This window comes from Tribolium castaneum, chromosome 1 (assembly GCF_031307605.1).
Source record: "Tribolium castaneum strain GA2 chromosome 1, icTriCast1.1, whole genome shotgun sequence".
Classification (NCBI taxonomy): Eukaryota; Metazoa; Arthropoda; class Insecta; order Coleoptera; family Tenebrionidae; genus Tribolium; species Tribolium castaneum.
Genome location: NC_087394.1, coordinates 36,235,577 through 36,256,468, shown reverse-complemented (window position 1 = coordinate 36,256,468; position 20,892 = coordinate 36,235,577). Strand labels below are relative to the sequence as shown.

The 20,892-nt window shown below is 30.6% G+C and overlaps 6 protein-coding genes across 11 annotated transcripts in view; 1 reads left to right on the top strand and 5 right to left on the bottom strand.

Annotated features, from left to right (window-relative positions):
• The window catches only part of LOC103312234 (hypothetical protein), a 77,216-nt gene extending 76,949 nt beyond the window's left edge, over positions 1-267 (bottom strand). The window contains exon 1 of the mRNA XM_064358478.1: positions 140-267. Within this exon, the coding sequence (XP_064214548.1) occupies positions 140-174 (35 nt within the window). The 5' untranslated portion in view covers positions 175-267. The remainder of the gene's footprint in view (positions 1-139) is intronic.
• Positions 268-528: 261 nt separating this feature from the next.
• LOC655146 (lipid droplet-regulating VLDL assembly factor AUP1) lies at positions 529-2,485 on the top strand. The gene is made up of 5 exons (XM_008198814.3): positions 529-684; positions 735-1,023; positions 1,070-1,486; positions 1,547-1,727; positions 2,004-2,485. The coding sequence occupies exons 1-5, from the start codon at positions 641-643 to the stop codon at positions 2,303-2,305; spliced, it is 1,233 nt and encodes a 410-aa protein (XP_008197036.1). The 5' UTR covers positions 529-640; the 3' UTR covers positions 2,306-2,485.
• A 130-nt stretch (positions 2,486-2,615) lies between these two features.
• Positions 2,616-9,228, bottom strand: LOC103314063 (odorant receptor 4). Of its 6 annotated transcripts, XM_015982618.2 has the most exons (12): positions 9,189-9,228; positions 8,385-9,111; positions 8,242-8,341; positions 8,079-8,183; positions 7,870-8,025; positions 7,571-7,739; positions 4,464-4,755; positions 4,337-4,415; positions 4,230-4,280; positions 4,042-4,176; positions 3,909-3,994; positions 2,618-3,862 (listed from the first exon to the last, which is right to left on the bottom strand). In XM_015982618.2, the coding sequence occupies exons 2-6, from the start codon at positions 9,104-9,106 to the stop codon at positions 7,680-7,682; spliced, it is 1,143 nt and encodes a 380-aa protein (XP_015838104.2). In that variant the 5' UTR covers positions 9,107-9,111; positions 9,189-9,228; the 3' UTR covers positions 2,618-3,862; positions 3,909-3,994; positions 4,042-4,176; positions 4,230-4,280; positions 4,337-4,415; positions 4,464-4,755; positions 7,571-7,679. The 6 variants fall into 6 exon arrangements, with proteins under 6 accessions (XP_064215777.1, XP_015838104.2, XP_015838100.1 ...); XM_064359707.1 differs by lacking the exon at positions 9,189-9,228 and having other exon boundaries at positions 2,616-3,862; positions 8,385-9,157; XM_015982617.2 differs by lacking the exons at positions 2,618-3,862; positions 3,909-3,994; positions 4,042-4,176; ... (2 more) ...; positions 4,464-4,755; positions 9,189-9,228 and adding an exon at positions 6,475-6,565 and having other exon boundaries at positions 8,385-9,157.
• Positions 9,229-10,484: 1,256 nt separating this feature from the next.
• Positions 10,485-11,835, bottom strand: LOC107398459 (odorant receptor 4-like). The gene is made up of 5 exons (XM_015982565.2): positions 11,091-11,835; positions 10,951-11,050; positions 10,795-10,899; positions 10,593-10,748; positions 10,485-10,541 (listed from the first exon to the last, which is right to left on the bottom strand). Exons 1-5 carry the CDS (start codon positions 11,816-11,818, stop codon positions 10,485-10,487), a joined length of 1,146 nt encoding a protein of 381 aa, XP_015838051.2. The 5' UTR covers positions 11,819-11,835.
• Positions 11,836-13,488: 1,653 nt separating this feature from the next.
• LOC107398460 (odorant receptor Or1) lies at positions 13,489-15,799 on the bottom strand. The gene is made up of 7 exons (XM_064359708.1): positions 15,721-15,799; positions 15,261-15,656; positions 14,475-15,209; positions 14,328-14,427; positions 14,177-14,281; positions 13,940-14,095; positions 13,489-13,889 (listed from the first exon to the last, which is right to left on the bottom strand). The coding sequence occupies exons 3-7, from the start codon at positions 15,203-15,205 to the stop codon at positions 13,836-13,838; spliced, it is 1,146 nt and encodes a 381-aa protein (XP_064215778.1). The 5' UTR covers positions 15,206-15,209; positions 15,261-15,656; positions 15,721-15,799; the 3' UTR covers positions 13,489-13,835.
• Positions 15,800-18,578: 2,779 nt separating this feature from the next.
• On the bottom strand, positions 18,579-19,852 carry LOC135267917 (odorant receptor Or1-like). Its single transcript, XM_064359830.1, has 3 exons — positions 19,134-19,852; positions 18,986-19,085; positions 18,579-18,938 (listed from the first exon to the last, which is right to left on the bottom strand). The coding sequence occupies exons 1-3, from the start codon at positions 19,850-19,852 to the stop codon at positions 18,579-18,581; spliced, it is 1,179 nt and encodes a 392-aa protein (XP_064215900.1).
• Positions 19,853-20,892: the final 1,040 nt, after the last annotated feature.

Genomic DNA, 20,892 nt, shown 5'->3' with positions numbered 1-20,892 from the left:
GGTACAGTGATAAGAGGATCATGTGATAAGAGGCGTTTGTGGCGTCACGACTTTCTTCTTTCGAAGCGATTTTTCTTACGTTTTTAAGGCTCAAAATGTTTAAGCCCCTGTTAAATAAACTAAGACTATTTGGATTTACCTGACGAGAATTGTAAAATTCCTTAAAATGTTCATGTTGATGTCTTCAAACGAAAACCAAATCCACTAACACCAACAACTAATTACCAAAACAGGGATTAGAAACGATTATTAGCACTTTAAAAACGCCGGTAAACAACAATAATCCCAAAAATTCATCAACACAACGCGTTTTGAATACGTTTTTGGAGAACAAAACATGGCGTACTAACGCGGGATTTCTACCAACTGCTGCCAACCTACCAGAGCAGTACGCACTAGACTAGTGATTTTAATATGTTCTGGATTTTAAAAAAAGCTTAATTTTGTGTTGGAAATACCATTAACGATGTTTTAATAGTTGTTCAAACAAAAAATTGTTAAAATTATTAACCAAAAAACGAGCCGCTCATGTTTTTTTTTTTGAGACGTCACGTCAAATGTCACTGACGTCACAAACCTAACCCTCTGTTATGTTATTTAGTGTAAAACCTTAAGATAATTTTGTTTTTGTTATGTGAAAATGCCAAATAATATCGAAATCAATCAGCTTTTTTGTTTCAAAAGGTAATCCCCCTGGGTTAGGTTGTGGTAGCGTTGCAATAAATTCGTTTCAGGTTTCCCGAAAATGAGTTGAAGATTTTGTGTCTAGTGCTTTACTTACCTGTTGGAATAGTCCTGTTTATTTTACGGACAATCTTAGCTTTGAGTGTCGTTTTGATCGGATGTAGTTTATCAGACACTCGGATTATCCATAAACTTGTGAATAAAATTGCATGTTTAACGTTAGGTATAACAGTCACGGTAGAAAATCCCGACAAAAAAGAAAATGTAGAAGTGTATATTAGCAATAACTTATCGATTTTTGACCATTTGGCTGTCCATACGGCTACAGGATCGGTCTCAGTAAGTTTTATAAGGGCCCCAAAATTTTTTTCACGAAAACTTGCAGCCCGGCGCTCAAATGCACCCAGCCCTGGCTAGAGGCTTAGGAGTTCACTATTTCGGTACTCAAACGAATTTAGAAAGTTTTAAGAAAAACGTAGCCGACTTTTTATCCGAGCAACAAATCCCAGTACATTTCACACCGGAAGAAAAAATCACAAATGGCAAAGCACTCCTAAAATTTAAAAGCTACCCATTCTCCCTGACAAATAAAGTGCAACCTGTTTGTATCAGCATTGAACGCCCGTTTCTGGACCTGTCTGTTACAACTCTACGCTCATCTTATTGGACTGACGTTTTATTTTACATGTTTTCGCCTCTTACTAACTATAAATTGAAATTTTTGCCTCCTCTTGAGAAAAAGTCAGTGGCGGAGGCTGAATTTTCCGAAATCGTACGCCAGAATATCGCGTCGGCCCTTAAGGTGATTTATTATAGCGTCAAGTTTTAATGTTGAAGCTGAGAGCTTTAATAAAATGTTTAGGTGGAAACCCCCGAATTGACAGCTGCCGATCTCTTAGAGTGGGAAAAACGCCAACTTGTTGAACAACAGAGAGCGCCACCTGTGCCTAGGCCAAGCGTTGATAGTGAAGTCAGGAGAATGGCGACACAAGTTAAAGATGTGCTACCACATGTGCCATTAAACGCAATTTACAAGGACTTGAGTAAGTTTCAAGTTAATCTAAATTCAACCAGTTACTTGCAAAAAAGGCTGAAATATTGAGCTTTAATAGGCCGAGAAAAAATGATCCAATATTTACGAGAAACGTGACCAAAAAAGAGTTTAAATTTTTTTAAAACACTACAAATACAAGAAAAATTTTGGGAAAAAATTACTAAAGTTACTATTATAAAGCTACTATAAAGAGCTATTATCTGCCTGAATTTTTGGGTGGCATTAACGTCGTTTCGTGTGGTAACTGGGGTAATTATTGTTGCAGACAAAACACGAAATGTAGACACAACTATAACGAATATCCTCGAAGGCCGAGTTCACTTTGTGCCAGAACAAATTAGTTCTACCTCCAACAATCCACAACCTTCCACATCTGTAGCATCTGGTACGAAAGCATCGCCTTCGACTTCAACTACAAGTGATAGGGATTTGTTCAATACAGCTGCTTCGTCTTTTGCCCGATCTGCCCACGAGAGAAACAAGTCATTTCAGGAGAGAAAAGAACAACTTATTGCCAATGCAAGGAGGCGATATATTGAAAAACACGACTTAAAGATACCGTTTTAGGATGTTTGTTTGTTTTTGATAAGTTTTTTTTTTTTTAGTTAAGTTGTGGAGTTTGAGGCACATTTTCAGAATTTTGGTTTAAGTTTAAGTTTGGCGATTCTTTGCGGTTTTTACTACTTAAACTGTAAATATTGTTATTTATTTTTGGTTGCAATACAATAAACATTTCATTACACGCCATCATGTGTTTTTAATTTAACTGATTCTTCCCTATTACTAACTTATCAATAAATAAATAAATAAATAAATAAAATCTCAGTTGAAGAGTAAATTTCAATAAGCAATAAACTATTTTTTGAAGGAATTTTGCTAGAGTTTTACATAAAATAAAAATGGTGGAGGCGCTGGGATAACAAGTGTTTTATTTATTCATATTTGTTTTTTACTTTGCTGGACGTTTTTAAATAAAGACAGTGGTATTATTTTTTAGTTGAAATATGAAATTGTGTTCAAAATGCTGGAGGCGCCAATTTTCGTTCTTAAAAATCCGTAATAAATATAACTCATGAAAATTATTCTATCGGCAGATTTTTATAACTTTATCAATTAATTATTATGCATCAGTTTTTTCAAACAAAACCTTAATCATCATTTGTCAAAAAAATCCTGGGGACGTATGATACATTTTTTATTTTTGATTTTGCTGAACAATGTGCTATAACTTTGCATTAAAGTTAGGATAATGCTAACGTAATATTATAAAACACTATACTACTCCATTTCTTGTCAATAAACAAGAAAAAAAGTGCTTAACAAAAATAATCGTTTTTGAATACAAGCGCGGGAATACTACCAACCTAACACTAGGCACTAAACACTCTGCTAAGCCATATATCTTAGTTTAAATGTTTCCACGGTATTTAAAAATGCTCATTTTATTGCTGGAAATGCTACAAGCTACTGAACAAGCTCTAGACTCGATACAAAGGTGTAAAACGACATTTCAATCAACCCTTTACTGATTAGGAAGGGTTAAAAGTCCCTAAAAAACCTTTTTGAAAGAATTACCAAGAGTGCCTTGACTTTGCACCATTTTGCACGCTAATTTTGACAGTTGTCTTAGATGTTGTTATTTCCGAAATTTAAACGAAATCAGTGATTAATCGTGTGTTGTGTGCTTTAAAAGTGCATTGGGACAATTTTTTTGTGAGATATTTGTGAATTTGAATGTGCGGGCGCGCGCCATGAACTGCCCCTTGATTGTGTTTATGGAGAGAATTCCCGGGGAAATACCAGTTCAAAAGACAGTTTTCCACAGTTTTCGACTTGGGGAAGGTAAGTGGTACACAACTGCGGCCCAAAACCGAATCGAACGTTTAATTTATTTGTCCGGGATTGTGACGTCATCGTGACGTCATTGTCGTTTAAAATACAATTTTTTCAAACTTTCTGACTGTGAAGGATGGGGTAGTGAATTGTAAAGTGTTGTTTGAGACTTAAGAGCCCCTAAAGTAGAAATTTGCCGATAAAATTTCGAAACTAGTGTTAGTTGTCAAATCTGACAGCTACGAAAAATCTCTCCATAAAATTGCACCAAAGCTACAATTCTTGAAACTCCTAAAAATTTTGGATGCAACTATTCTACGATAATTTAATTACGTACCATATTTTGATTATTTTTTATGCTTTCGGACTTTACTTATTGATTGGATCTAAAAGAGCACAGTAAGGTCTAGCACGTTTGAAAATCTAGAAAATATTTTTTTTAATTTTGATTATGAGTTAGTTTAACTTACGTTTGCAAATGAGATTGTTTTGAAATAAAGAGCACTCATTAGAAACACTTGAACGCGTTTTTGGAATGATATCTTAAAGTGTAATGAAGATTTTCGTTCTTTAAGGCTAAATTTAGCCCATACGTTTTCATTCCTCTGTTAAAAATGGAATTAAAAAATATGTGATGTTAAATTGTTCAAATACGCACTTGTATTTCCCACTCTAACCAGCAAAAAAAATTAGAGTGAAAAGCCTTTACCTGAAAATAGTTTAGTATTTAAATCAGTAACAAGTGATTGTTATGAACAAACTTACAATAGTTAGACGAAATGATGTAATTTGATAATGAAATAAGATAATCCAAACAAACATCTCGTTGGACTTGCCAGTAAACCTAGAAAAAATCAGTTAATTTTATGACAGCGTTAATTTTAATTTTTACTTCAGAATAAGTAAATGATGTTCAATACATTGTTCAAACGTGTCCAAAATATAAGTGTAGTGAGCTACTTCTAAGGGTTCATAATCGTGCCAATCGTGCAATCTTTTTTTGTCTTTTGAACCCTCAAGAAGTGGAGAAATCGTCCAAAATATGGACATTAGCACGAAAATCATGTAAACTAGATTCCAGAAGTTTGAAATTGGTTGACTGTTGTCAAGATCACTGTCGAATCGTTTTAACATTGTCAAGTGCTTCACCACACAGAAAACTTTTATGTAGTGTAGTATTTCTGCTAACAGAATGTAAACGTTTCCTGTTAGAGATGTTAAGTCGTTGCGAAACATTAGAAAAACAACACTTATTACAGCCCTTGCTGTGTAAAAGTTCATGTTGTAAGATTTTTTTCACAAAAATGCGATGCTTGATTTATCTGAAGTGAACTAGTTTGAATGACTTGGTGGTAGGTAACTAACAGCAAAATTTTGGAGTAAAATTTTTCTAAATGAATATTTTATTTTATCCAAACCCTTCAATTATGTATTTTTCAGAAAGGAAATAATTCTCGAGTTTCATGTTCATCTTGAACCTACAATTAGAGTATTGGACCTACTTATTATTCTTTCTTTTTTGAATTATTTATTTTTTGGAAGTAAAACACGGGTACAAATTAGTGATGGGTAATTATTATGCGGAAAAATATCAAGTGCTTTAATGTTTATTGCCTTATGATTCTTGAGAAAGTGAGTACAGAAAAAATGTGGTTTTCGATATAAGTGAACAAATGCATTATTACATTCCAGGTCGTTCCAAAACTTTAACTATTGACTTGATTTAAAAGGGCAAAGTAAGACCATGCACTTTTAAGAATCTGAAAACATGTAAAGAAGTGAACACACTGTATATTAACATACTTTTACGAATGAGTCCGTTGTTAAGTCAAACACATTGAAAGCGGACATTTTTACAGATTTTTGGGACCTAGTTATGAGAAATAGTAAACTTTTTTGCTTGTTTGGACTAAATTCGGTCCAGTCACTTCCAAAGGCTGCGTAAGGAATGTTACTGCTCTGTGGAAACGAAATTAAACTTAAATTATAGAATATTTATTGTATACTTTGACTTGGACTTCGTTGCCAAACCAACAGTACATAAATATTTGCACAACTTCTGCCGTTACGTACGCCATAAAATTATAAAATTCAGTTGTGAAAGGCTTTACTACCGTCAACTGAAACAAAGTCATTCCAGTAATAGCAGCACTTGAAGTAAATTGGAAAAATATAATCCAGGAAAAAAACTCATTTGACGTGTTTGCGAACCTTCAACGGATTAATATTTTTACCATCACAGTGAAATCTGTTTACTTACATCAAAATAAGTAAATGGTGTTTAATACATTTGGCTAATTTTGTATCAACATTTTTTGTGTCACTTTTGATATTTTTCAAATTATCACACAAAATATCAAACTGACATTGAATATAAGTGTTCAAAGCTGTAATAAATGTGTCGATGTTTAAATGGGAGTAACAAATATAAATGTAACTCGCGACTTGATGTAGGTATGTGAGTTCGTAATTTGGCGATATTTTAGTATCGTAAGGGTACCAAGCTAATAAAGGCAATCTTTTTTCTTCTTCTGAACTATCAAGAATTGGGAAAATTGCCCAAAATAAAACAGTGAATGAACAAGTGATCACAAACGCCAAAAAAATGAGCTTCCAGAAGTTTAAAAGTGGTTGAATGATTACAATCTGATTGGCTTTAGGCTGGAACAGCTTATGATCGAGAGTTTTCATCAATAGTTTCAGTGCTGGCATATTTTTGACCAAAAAACACAGTTTTATGAAATATAAAATTTCGGTTAAGAGGACGTAAATGTTTGCTGTTAAGCTAGTTAAGTCGTCAAGGGTGAAGAAAATGTTGATAACTTGAAAAACGATGGTGCTTATGACAAGGATAATAATGTAGAGTATAGTTTTAAGTGTGTAAAAATTTAATTTGTAATATTCTTCACCCTCTGGCCAGATTCCTAAATAGTGTAAAAATGCGATGTTTGGCCGGATTGTTGCTTTCCAGTCAAATTTTTGCAGCTTGTTCATCTGAAACGAACGGTTTTAATAATCTGAAACCTTTAGATTAAAAAGAAATAGCGTTTTTTTTAATATTATGAAAGGAAGAACTATTATGAAATTTTTGGAATTTAATGATCTATAATTAAAAGAATTTCAAAACTTTTATTGGTGTTTTTTGTTTTTTTGTTTTTGTTTTACAGAACATTTAAACATAAATAACATAAATAAGAGTTAACTGAAATGTTTTTGAACTATTCGTCTGAACTGCACTTCAATGTTTAAATATAAAGTGTTTTATTTTATTTTTATATTTTTATTTTTGTATTTATAGTTCAGTAGGTAATTGGGAAAAAGTCAATTAGCATCATCAGTAATCAGGGAAGAAACGTTGTGCATTAATTAATTTAACTTTCAACAAACACCAACGTTTGAAATACACTTTCATAAAAAAAATTATAACAGTAACGGAAAATTAGGTATTACCTTTAAAATGGCAAGCTACAGTGGATCACTAATTATTACGACACGTATAATTAAATGCAACTTTCTTACAAACTTTGTAACTTTTGGTGGTGTGTTTCTTTTTTACAAATACGTATGCATTTGCGAAATGTTGCAATCAAATTGAGTTTGTATTTACGTACAGCAACAGAAATTATTTCTAGTTTCGCGTGCAAACACTTGTAAATCTTAATAATTAAAAGTTTAATTACAGGTTGAAGATGGGCGTAGGTATAAATGTCTCGCAACGTTTGTGAAATTATAAATGCAATGAATCGAAGTTTTTTTATTAATTCACATTTGACCCATTGTTTGATGCACGTGATAAATAGAGAACTTATAACTTTTGCATAATATATTTCGAGTGAAGTGTCTTTATTTTCTAGACTTTTTTTACGTTCCACATTTAGTGACTTGTCTCTTTATTCTAAATAAATCCTATTGATTCAAAATTACTTTAAAATAACAATAACACATAAGACTCTTAAACAATACGTATATGTGAATCAACAAAAGTTTTAAACAATATACCTAGAGTTTTGCATTTCGGTGGTTACTTAAATTATTTTGAGAATATCCAAGTAGTGAAAGGATTATGTGTTGCAATTTCTGGCCAGTGTTAAATTTTTTGTTGCAAGAATCATTTTCTGGAACTCATTCGATGCAGAAGAGTAAAATATGACCAAGATGTTCGAATAATCTGGAAACACAAATAGTGCCAACTTTTATGACTGAATGTCAAAGTTAAAAGTTTGAATTTTCAGCCATAAAGTCTACATAAAGTATCACTTTTACTCCTAATAACATAATCTACTATTCTAAAGCCTTACCTTCATAAATGTTTCAACAGTCAAGTAAAATAAATTTAATGCAGAAATTTGTAGTGGCTTTTGACACCGTATCATAAAGATTATCATATTCTTCTTGCTTTCCTTGGATGCTTCCAGCCAATTGGATTCAAAAGCAGCATAAGGAATATTTTTACTCTAAAATACGTAAATTGTGTTTTTTTTCAATTATTTCATTTGTTGTTTGTTACTTTTTCTTCTATTTCGTTCCCAAACCAACAGTACATGAAAATTTCCACTACAATAGCCAATTCGAACGATATAAGTGAAAAATATTCGCTGGTAAAGGGTGTAACCTAGTTATTTTCTCTTATGGGCTTAAATTTGAAATACAAAAAATCTTGATAAACTCACCACCGTCATTTGAAAAAGTGTGATGCCTATCGAAGTTGCACTTATAAAAAATTGAAAGAACGCAATCCAATTAAAAAATTCGTTTGAATTATTGGCAAATCTACAATTATTGTTTCAAAATAAAAAATTGGAACATATCATACCTTAAAATAGTTTTGTGGTGGTGAATACAATTCAACAACTCATTATTAAAGTTAGGCCCAGTGAGGTGTCTTAAATTATCGCACAAAAGATCAATTTGGGCACCGATATACATACTCAAAGCTGCAATTAAAGTGTCCACTCCAACGGTTGAAATGGCAACGAAAATTATTCCAACAACTTGGTGAACGTATGCAATTTCATAAAATGGTGACACTGTAGTATCGAACGGAAACCAGGCAATGAACGGAAGTCGATGATCCTTGATCGAATTATCAAAAATGGGGAAAGTGGCCCAAAAGAAAAGAGCCCCACTACTCATAACCCAATACAGATTGTACATTTGTTTCCAAAACTTTAAATTGGGTTCGATCAGTTTGATTTGTCTCTCGTTTTTTGGCTGAAATAGTGGTTTGTTGAGAGTGATCATGAGCTGTTTTAATTTTGGCATGTTTTTTATAAGGTAATACGATTTTAAAATTCCCAGTAATTCAGACAAGTTTAGAAATATTACAGCAGTCACAGCTTTAAGGTCATTAAGAATGAAGTAAATGCTGACGGCTTGAAAAAAGTTGTGGCAGAAAATTATGCAAGTGAATGAAATTGCTGTCCATAGGCCGTAAAGGTTGAATTTAAAAGAGTCGTCGCCTTTGGGCCAAAAGCCAACTGCTTGAAGGGTTATAATGTTTATTTTGATCGTTTTTTTCCAGTCGAAGCTGCGCATTTTTGCTAAAAAATTGTTACAATTTAATGTTGAAATAAATCTCTCACGAAAGGAGAGATTGAACATTTTTATTTCTATACACCTGTTTAGATTTCATCGAATAACTTCCGTTTTCAACAAAGTGACATAGCTTTTATAAGAAAATTGTTTGTTTTGGTTTAGTTTTATTTTAAATAATATAGAAGCATAATTAATACTTTTCGATAAAAAGCAATTATTCTCTTACGTTTTATTAAGACCTTGACTTGCAATAATTATTATGAATTATATAAAATAATTGGTTTAAAACGACAGTATATACATTGTAGTATCTAGTAATAAAGAATTTATGAAACTCTTCCTTGAAATAATTTAATGTTAGACACAAATTTAAGTTTACTTAATTACACATTTGGTGGATGCGCCGGGATAGGAGACAAGTAAAAATTGTTTTATCTTAGGCACATACAATTAATTTTTAATTTAATTAATTTTATTAACTAAATAGTGAAAATCTTCCTACTGCTCAATTTGCGAATCTTTTTTTTTCAGAAATTTTTGGTTACTTTTTGCTCTTAGTCTTCGCATTAACAGTTTTGCCAACTTAGTTTAGAATTGTAGGATATTTGAATTAGAAGTCTAATGGAACCCGCAGTTCATAAATAATGTAAAATAATCCATTACAATTTATTTTGTCGTGCTACAATTTAAAAGTTTTCGCCTTTTAACAGAATTAAAATTTTCATTTAATTAATTTTTTTCGGGGATACTCAGGAATTTACACACAAAAAATTCAACTTTTTTTGAAAATACTTTTTTGCTGTGTTATTATTTATATATTCAGAATGAAAAAACAATATTATTTTATTAATTTTTTTGTTAGATGATATATTGGGAAAACTTATTATAAAAAACTAGTTACGCGGATGTTTCGAGGACATTTATTTCCACTTTTTCATAGTATTCAACAATACTGTAGATTAATCATTGGTTAGACATTTTGAGATAAATATACCCTGAGAGGAAGCAACATTAAAATTGTATTGTGTAATTATTTTCTTTATTTTTCGAAACATGTACATAGATTATTATTATTATTTTTGGAGAACACCAAAAAATTAAAATTATCTAGTATTAATGCATTTCTATAATAGTGCAGGCAGTGCCCTTATTAAATCTACAAACTGTGCAATATACAACTTTTTTTCTAGGCATGTGAATTTTTTGAGAATAATTTTTTTACACCTCTTTATAATAAATGTTACTGAATTAAAAATATTAATATTAATAAAATAATTTTTTATGGTTTTTGGTCTTTTTTTAAAAAAAATATGATAAAATCAAACTTTATAACAAATGAATTTTTTAAAAGAGTGCAGGTATGGTGCAGTTTTAGTATTTAATTAGAGTTTGCCTGATTTAAAAGAGTGAAATACGACCAAGAAGTTTTCAGAATCTAAAACATAGAAGAAGTAAATGTTTGATATTTACTTTTCGTGATTATTACCGCTTTAAAAGTATCCAATGAGAGGTAAAACAAATTGAGGGCCGACATTTTGAGCGGTCTCTGAGCTCTTATTGTAAAAATAATAAGATTTTTTTGCACTTCAATGGGAACACCAATCCATTCCGATTCAAAAGGAGCATAAGGTATAGCATTGCTCTAATAATACAAATTGTATATTTTGTAAAAATAAAAAAAACGTTACCTTAATCTCGACTTCGTTACCAAACCAACAATAGATGAACATTTCTGTAATAATGGAACTTCCGTAACAAATAAACGAGTAGAACTGGCTGCTGAAGGGGGCGACCTTTTCACAATAAAATTGCAGTTTTTGTGAAATAATGCTTTAGATACTTACTATAGTCAACAAAAACATTGTAAAACCAACAGATACGGCACTGGTGAAAAATTGCAAAAGCACAATTAAGTTGAAAAAAACATTGGATTGCACTGCAAATCTACAACAAGTGTAAAAAAAATCATTGTACTTTAAATTACCTCAAAATTTCTCTATGGTGTTCGATACATTTGACTAGATTTTTTCCAATTTCTTTGCTATTTTGGCCAATGTTTCGTAAATTATCGCACAAAAGGTCGCATTGTGCCCCAACAAACATATTCAAAGCTGCTATCAACATATCAATGTTCAAACTGGCGGAAACAAGGTACCAAATTGAAACGACTTGATGGATGTATGTAAGTTCATAAAACGGCGATTTGGTACTGTCATAGGGATACCATGCCAGGAATGGCAAGCGATGGTCTTTGGTCCATTTGTCCAAAATGGGATAACTGGACCAAAAAAACGTGGTACAGTAACACAACACTCTAAATATCAGATAAAATCGTTGCCAGAATTTAATACTCGGTTCAACTAAAAGTATCTGTTTGTTGTTTTTGGGCTGGAAAATGTCCTTGTTGATGCTGATGAACAGTTCCTTGAGCATTTGCATGTTTTGGAGGAGGTAGTAAGTTTTCGCAACGGTACCCAGGCAGGATAACGTTACGAAAATCGAAGATGTGAAAGCTTCCAAATCGTCAACGATGAAATAAATGTTGAATATTTGCACAAAACTGTGGGCGCAAAGTAGACCAATGACTCCAAAAACGGCGTAAAGTGTGTAAAAATTTAGTTTGTATGTTTCGTCTCCTTTAGGCCAGAGGCCCAAAATTTTTAGAGTGGTGATGTTTGTCTCAACTGCTGCTTTCCAGCTAAAGTTGGACATTTTCCTGAAATATTTTTAACGACTGACACGAAACAACGAATTGAAATGACGTTTTCTTAAGACATGTTCAAGTTTTATAGAAAGGCGTTGTCTTAAAAATGTTAAAAATCGGTTTTACAAGGCGTTCGTTATTTTATACTTTATTTATGACCCCACCTTATTATTAAATTTTGTTTTGGACGTGAGAAACGTGCCATAAGGCAAATATTACACAATCTTGGAAAATGTTTTTCCAGTAACCCGTTAATTAAAATTTTATTAATTAAACGAACCCGGTTATTATTACGAGATGGTAAAATAGCCATAGATTATTAATAACTGCTGCTCCTATTAGATTGCAAGTTTTTCTTACGTGGTCCTATTACATTTAGTGTCTTGAAGGTTACAGAATTTGAGAGATTTAACGTTATATATGTAAGAAAGATGAGATTTTTGTTGTATAGTGCAGCCGATACGAACTAAATGAACTAAAAAATCTTTTTGGTAAGTCAAAGTTGGTTAATAGGGTGATGACTTTTTGTTTTAATTTTATTTAGGCACAATAACCAATAACCAAAATTTTTGATGATGTGTGTTAATTTAGTTTTTCGTTAATTTCGTTTGTCGATTTTCGTTTAAATTTACAAATAAGAACATTTAAACAAGCTTTTCAAAAGTAATATATCCAATTTTTACATTTGGTCTCCAAATAATAAAGATTTTGCACTTGTTTTATTCTGGGCTTTTAAATTAAGTATTTTATATTTTGTAAATGGATTTTTTGTGAAGGATTTATTTCTTTGAAAATCTCTATAATATTTGCTATAAATTAGAGTTGCTTATTTTTACCAGCTACTTCTGAAATTTTGACTTTGGACCTTTGAAGTGAGCTATTATTATATCTCGTGAATAAAAGTTCTTATAATTTTTTGTTAGTGGAACAATCAACTCTGTTTCATGTTTTTTAACATTACCACTACCGAAAATGTTGAATGTCCCTGTATAATGAACTACGAGTTTACTCCGTTTGAGATTAATTATAATTGTCTCCATATAACTATTCAACCCAATTATCTGACAGTATGTATTTGAAATTCAACTTTTAACACAAGTATTTTTGCATTAAAAGTCTTACTTTTAATTTGTCATAACTTTTCTAAAATTTGATTTACATTTTTTATGAAACAAATTTTGAGTCAGAATTCAAAAATCGATCTACACAAGTATAAGGTGTTCAAAGGAACATTTTTCTACATACAGTGCGTTTTTATGTACATTTTGTCTTCTGTACTCATTGAGAATTTGTAAATTATTTAAGTTTTCCGATGATGTTTCAAAGATTATTTGAGGAAAAGATTATTAATCAGTCTTGCCATTTTACACTGATCTAGGTAATTTGAAATTTTAGTTAGTTCTGGTTACGTGTTTGTATTTGAACTGCTTATCTACTACAAGGATTTTTACTTTATGACGAGTGCCAGTCACATTATCTTTTGTAATAAAATAATTTACAAAAATATATACATTTTGTATGGACTTAGAACATCTCATTTTGGGATGTTTTGGGAGGTTTTCTGGAGCAATTTTTTATTTTTTGACTTTTTGATTGATTGTGAGTAGGAATGGGATTCTATCTATTATATTAATTTTTTCCACTTTATTTATAGTAATGTAATAAAAAAGAAAACAAATTGTAATGCACATTGTGTAGAACTTTTTATTTATATACCTATTTTAAACACATCATATAATTATAATTGAAAGTGAAAACAGAAAACAGAGTGTAAAGAAAAAAGTATAAATACTTTTTTATTACCAGTGGTTGTGCACACATTTAAATTAATCTATTTTTTAAACGGAAATGCCAGTCTTAATATTGCTAACACTTGCAAATCTATACCTGTACTTTTAATAAAATTTCTTGTGAAAATTAATTTAATAATTTAATAGTACCTTCTGAATATAAACTGGAAGTTGACCTGGTAATTCCGTTTAAGGAACTATATACTTTAGTAATTTTGGTAGTTGAATTAACATTTTAAGAGTGAACTTGGTTTAGCACCGTAAAATAGGACCAGGACGTACGTAAAACCTGTAATAAAAAAATATAGAAAGTTAGAAGTTACAATTCAAAATATTTACCGTTTTAAAGGTATCCAAAGACAAGTAAAACAAATTGAGTGCTGATACTTGCATGGGTCTTTGTGTACGTATTGTAAAGATTATTAGACTTTTTTGTACTCCTAAGGGAGTACCAACCCAATTACACTCAAAGGCTGCATATGGAATTTTACTACTCTGAAAAATTTTAAAAATCAAATCAAACAGTTTTTAAATGGAATATTTTTGTCATTCTTCCAGGATTCGACAAAATGTTACCTTAATTTCGATTTCGTTTCCGAACCAACAGTAAATGAACATTTCCGTTGTTATCGCACTTCCATAGCAAATAAACGAATAAAACTGACCACTGAACGGCGCAACCTGTAGAATTATTAAAATATTTTATTTCTTTTATTTAAAAACTTACGAGAGTTAACTCAAACATTGTGAATCCGACTGATACGGCGCTACTGAAAAATTGAAGCAACACAATCCAGTTGAAAAAAATATTCAATTTTGACACAAAACTGCAAATAACTTTTTTTTAATTTTTCTTTTTTCTAAGTATAGGTACCTCAAAATAGCTTTGTGATGCTGTATACACTTGATTAAATCTGGATTCAGTTCGTTAATATCACTTTTACCCAAATTTCTCAAATTATCGCATAATATATCACACTGTGCCCCCACAAACATATTTAAGGCACCAATCAGCATATCGATATTAAAACTTATAATGACAATGTACCAAATCGCCACAGCTTGATAAAAGTAAGTGATTTCATATAATGGTGAGACCGAACTGTCGAAAGGGTACCATGCCAAAAAGGGCAGCTTATGCTGTTTAATCCTTTTGTCCAAAATAGGATAAGCACACCAAAAAAAACATGTATTGTAGCACAAAATCCTAAATACCAAATAAAACCGCTTCCAGAATAAAATACTCGGTTGTATTAAAAGTTGTTGTTCTTTGTTCTTTGGTTGGAAAATTTCCTTATTAATGTTGATGAACAATACTTTAAGAAGCTTCATGTTTTTCAACAAGTAGTAAGTTTTGAAAACGCAAGCGACGCACGAAAAAGTCACAAAAATTGACGAAGTGAAAGCTTCCAAATCGTCGAGGATGAAATAAACGTTAAATGTTTGGGTTCCAGTGTGGACACATAAAAAGCCCAAAACACAAAAGCCTGCGTAAATACCGTATAAATTAAATTTGTAGGCTTCGTCACCGGGGGGCCATAACCCACAAACTTTTAAGAAGTTTATGTTTTGGCTGAGTGTCGCTTCCCAGCTAAAGTCTTCCATTTTTCTGAAATTTTGGATTAGGAAATGTGATTGAAATAAAAAAATTAGTTTTTACCTAAAAAAAAAACGGAAATAACAAAGTTTTCGAAGTGCTTGGCTTTTATAAATTGCCACAACCAATCACAGACTAGTATTAAATCTCCGCCTACTAGTTTACAGAAAGTTCAATTATTTAAAACACATTGAATTATTTATAGTGTTGAAGATATTAAATTTTAAAATTTGACCAAGTGCTTCTTGAGGGACATTTCTATACTGACTTGAAAATTTGGAAAAACGTGTTGTTGTTTTGTCACTCGTTCATTAAAATATTTTTTATTTATGATTCAACCCCCATATTAAAATTGTCTTTCAGTGTGAGAATATTACCATAAGGAAAATCTTGTCTTTTCTTAAAAAACCCTTTAATTATAACATTTCCAAATTACACGAAACCTCTTATTATTTGATGCTGAAGTGGGCATAGATTATTAATAACCAAAAATTGGATATTTAACTGTCATAATTATACGTACCAATAAAAAATTTACAACTTCATGTCATTAAAACGCAAGTTTCAAGTACGTGGTCTTGTTGTAGGAAAATTCAAGAAGAGAAATTAACAGAGACTGTAGGTGTTAACATATTGTATGTCCAATCATAAGCTACCTATGCACTTCTGCGCCGGTTGAAAGTATACAAAATTAATTAGATTTAATTACATATGTGGTCGCTTTCCAGCGGAATTGTCAATAAATACAAGTAACAGGTAAGATTTTTTATAGAGTATGAAATTACAAAATACATAAACAATTAATTAGAAATGGGTGGCCCACTTTTTTGTACTTTTCGAAAGATGATAATTACATTGACATGATCTTGCAGCTACAAGAATTTAAAATTTTAGTAACGTACATACAGTTTTTTTGCAATAACTATAATTATACCAACTTGTGTATTATTTAGGTAAGTAGCCTAATTATTTTAATTATTATTCAAAGTCGAGCGATTGTCTGCTGGTATGTAATATAATCTTTAGTCGCATGTCTACATCTGAAAGTGTTGTTCTGCGGTTTAGTCACGATTTTTGAAAATTTTTTGAAAAAAACACAGACGTTTAAATTATTAAAAAGTATAAAATTCGTCAGACTGTCTTAACTCATAGAAAAAACAACAAAACAAACATGTGATTGGACAATATTCAAAACCTTAACAAATATAAAATAAATAATGTAAACAGGTATACAGTTCTCAATTTTAAGTATTAATTTTTCAGGAAACGAGAAAAACTTCTCATCTTTTGTGATTGACTTAACATTATAATCTAGAGATTGTTTTTTTAGCAATTTGTTTATTTATAACATAATGAATGTACAGATTTTTAAAACAACTTCACCAAAAGTATAAAGAAAAATCTCACTTTGCAAATTTATTTTTTTACTATTTTGTTTTAATTATTCTTCGGCTCAAGCCGAACCTGTATTTCAGTTTACATTTTCTTGTGTAATATTAAAGAACTATGTATCATCACGCGAAAATAATTACTACTTTTCGATTATTGTACTGTACGTGTTTTCTCAATATAGTAGTTTTCTGTTGATTGGTTCAAATACATCGTTAATATTTAAAATTGTAATTGCAAACCGTTTTACCGAGTTACATCCTCCTTTCAATAAGACGTCAATAAATTCAATTTACTGCAAGAAATAGGGTTTTCATCTCATGGACAATTTTCACAATTATTAACTATTATTTAATACAAAATGCACGATTTTAAGTTATTATCTAATTAAATCGCAACTTTGGGGTAAATCAGTTTTGTTAATTAAAAAATATTAAAATAATTATCAACAGTTTAGTCTATGACGAAACGGAAATCGATTTCCATTATAAAATATTTTCTTAGAAACAAATTTTTGTAAACGATAAACACAAAGGAAATTAAAGTAATTTTGTAAGTTTTTAGTTTTACTTTACAAAAACCAAGCTGAGTTTAGTAATAACTTTAATAATAACATTATCAATAACATTTGATCTAATAGAACAAAAGTGGCAAAATAGGCAAAAGAACAGCGTCAATAATTAAACTGAAATAATTAATTGAAAATAATTGCACATTTCTAGTATAAAATAGCTTCACTGCAATAAGAAAGGTTAATTTCGCACATAAATAAAGATATTGAACGGTAGAAATTGTTATTCTTTCAAAGATAGACATTTTTTCTTTTTACCTTTATGATCATAAGAACTCAATTCTCTAATAATTTTGGTGGATTAAGGATTTCAGGGTTTCTTTGGGATATTTGAAGAATATTTTTTTATTTCAAAATCGCAACCTACTACTACGATTTCCAATTCAATTCAAGTCTTTTTAAACTAACGTTTTTTAAATATATTATTACAAAGATTTTCCGAAATTGACCGAACAGGTCGTCTTTTTAAAAAATGTTGAATGATTTGGAAAATCAGATTATAGCGTTAATTGCTATTTTTGAAGTTAGAAATAAGTATATGTTAGCCTCGATGCTGAACTTTTTTTTACTCGACAATTTTGAGAAAAACAAGCAAAAAAATTTTGAGACAATTTTTAGAAGAACGTTAGTTACTTTAAAACCAACAAAATTATTAAAATCTGATGAATTATTCAAAATACCTGGACAATACTGTGTTAGAAGAACTTACTACCTGTTTATTTCTTTTCTGTGTCCTTGACAATTTTTGTTTATTTTGTTGATTTCTGTGACCTTTAAAAATCATAATAATCTAGCACTTAACAAACTTTTTAAGTTTTGGTCGAAATCTCGAAGAACAGTTAAGATAAATTATATTACATATTCGAAATTTTTGGTTATTTGTGCGTCAGAAAGATTTATTCTTTGTTTAATTTATTGATTTTAAACTACATCTTAAGCTAGAATAACTAGATAATAATTGAGAACACACTAAACTAAGTGGGAAAACGTGAAAAAAATTTATTACAGAAAAGCATTTTTGACCCAAAATTGTGAAGAAATTTGTGAAAAGTTTTTTCACTTCTGCCTCTAAAAGATTTTATTTGCTAAAAATTGTACAAAAAATAAAAACATGAAACAATACTTGACTACAACACAGAACAGTATTTCTATTTTACACCTCAATTTATTGAGCATACAAAAATAATTATTGACTAGGCTTAAGGTAATTAAAATTAAACGTTAAAACCAAAAGTGAATAATTGCCAACAAATTATTAGCTTTTCTGTTGAGACTACTTTGTAAAACATATTTCTACTTTTAATTAATAAAATGCTTAAAAACACAGGTGGTTTTATCTAATTATCTACTTTTCAAATAAAAGCTAGTGTGATTTTTTTACGTTACTTGGTTCAACAAAGCAAAATAGGACCAACTGGTTCTTAGAATCTAAAACAGATTTTCACAGTGTTGTGTAATAAGAGAATGTCCTTTACCCTCATAAATGTGTCTAATGAGAGTGAAAATAAATTAAACGCTGATACTTTTATCGGTTCCCGAGTTTTCATTAAAAGAAACACTAGATCTTTTTTTGTCTTTAGTGGAAAATCAGTCCAACCTGACTCAAAAATTGCTTGAGGAATTTTATTGCTCTGAAAAAAACACCAAAGTGTGAATTTATTTTTAAGCAGACTTACTTTAGTTTGCACTTCGTTTCCGAACCAACAGTACATAAATATCTGCGAGATAATTGAATTTGCATAAAAGAGGAATGAATAAAACTCGCTTGAAAGAGGCACAACCTGGAATAAAATCCCAGTAATCAAATAATCTATTATTGTAAACTTACAATAGTCAGTTGAAACATTGTTATACCAATAGAAACGGCACTCACGAAAAACTGGAGAAGGATAATCCATCTGTAAAACTTGTTGGCGTATTGGACAAAACTTGAAAAAAAAATTACAAACACGACAATAATTAAATAATAAAATTACTTCAAAATTTCTTGGTGGTGTTTTATGCACGTTATTAGGTCGCGTTCTATCGAACAACCAGCTTTTAAATTTCGCAAATTGTTGCATAAAATATCAATTTGGTTCCCAATGTAGACATTTAAAGCCGCAATTAAGGTGTCAATGTTGATAATAAGAGCGCTCATGTAACAACAACTGCAGAATTGGAATCCGTACACAATTTCATAATACGGTGATACTTTGGTGTCAACAATGTACCATCCAAGAAATGGTAATCTCTTCTCCTTTTTATCCACAATTGGGAAAAGGATCCAAAACAGCGTCGCTCCCCCAACCAGCGAGTGAAACAAATTGTAGAGTAACTTCCAAAATTTTAGACTTGGTTGGATTAATTTTATTTGTTCGTGGCTCCGGGGTTGAAAAAGTTTGTTATTGTTTAAGGACTGCATGAGATGTTTGAGCATTTTCATGTTTTTCACAACGAAATAGGTTTTGATAACTGCTAAAATTTCGGTTAGAAGGACGTAAGCAGTTCCAGTGAGTGCTTTCACATCGTCCAGAATGAATATGATGTTGATTCCTTGGAAAAATGTGGACGCCACTAGTAGAGTTGATAACCAAACTGACGCATGTAAAGCGTAAAAATCAAATTTGTAATCTTCGCTATCTGGCCATAAACCGACGATTTTCAAAATTAAAATGTTCGTTTTTATGGCTTGCATCCAATCATATTTCTCCATTTTATTACGAAAATGTAATTTCGAAAGGACTCGTCCTTTTATTTATACTGACTTACAATAGTTTTTTTAGTAACCAATCAAATTTTTGTGTTGACTTCGGCGCTTTGTTATTTGGTTCAAGGTCTGGTTAACTCAACGTGGATTAAAGTTCTTTTTTTGGCAATGGCACCAAATAAAATAACTTGAAGCATTACTCTTTTGTCTCACTAATTATGATTTTATTAATTTAAAAGACCTACTTATTCTTAGCGTCTTTTTTTAAATTTTAACCACCATTACCTACTAACCCTTTTAAAAATAAAACATTTATTACGTATTTTTGTTTTAACCCCTTAATTTCAATATTTATTAATTGGACCAAAACCGCTTATTATATTTTTTCTTTTAATAATACTGAACAATTTTCATGAGCTGTAAACATAGATTATTAATAGGTGGAAAAGCGTCGAAAGTGTAATTATCTTAAATAAAATTTCTTGATCACACCCCTTTAGCATCTTGTCCAAGGCGATGCGGGTTAAGTGTTTCTTTTTATTGTATCAAGGGCTTAAACCAAGTTTGTAAGCAAATTTTGACTATATTTATAGTTGCTAAAAAAAACTCATTACTGGAAACAAGACAATAATTAAAAAGTAATACCTGGTAAGTGTAAACAATATTGTTTTCTTTGATACTTATAAATCATTGGGGTTGTTCAAGACTATTAGTATTACTCAAAATTACTTTTTTAAATTAATTTTGTAAAAATAAAAAACTAAATTTGTTTTTATCTAAACAGATTTTTTATAGAAATATTTGTGTTGCCAAATATCAAGTTTTCGTATTTTTATATACTTTTCACTGTTGCCAACTTAATTTCCAATTCTCAGGCCTTCTTAATCAATTGAGCACATAATATACCATGTATCTGTGTTAAAAAAAAACAATTAAATCCATAAGTAAATATGAAGTGTACGTCAATATGTTTTTATATGTTTTAATATGTGCTTATGACAAGTTTTATGAAAACAATTTTTATAAAAAAATCACTTACGGAGTTA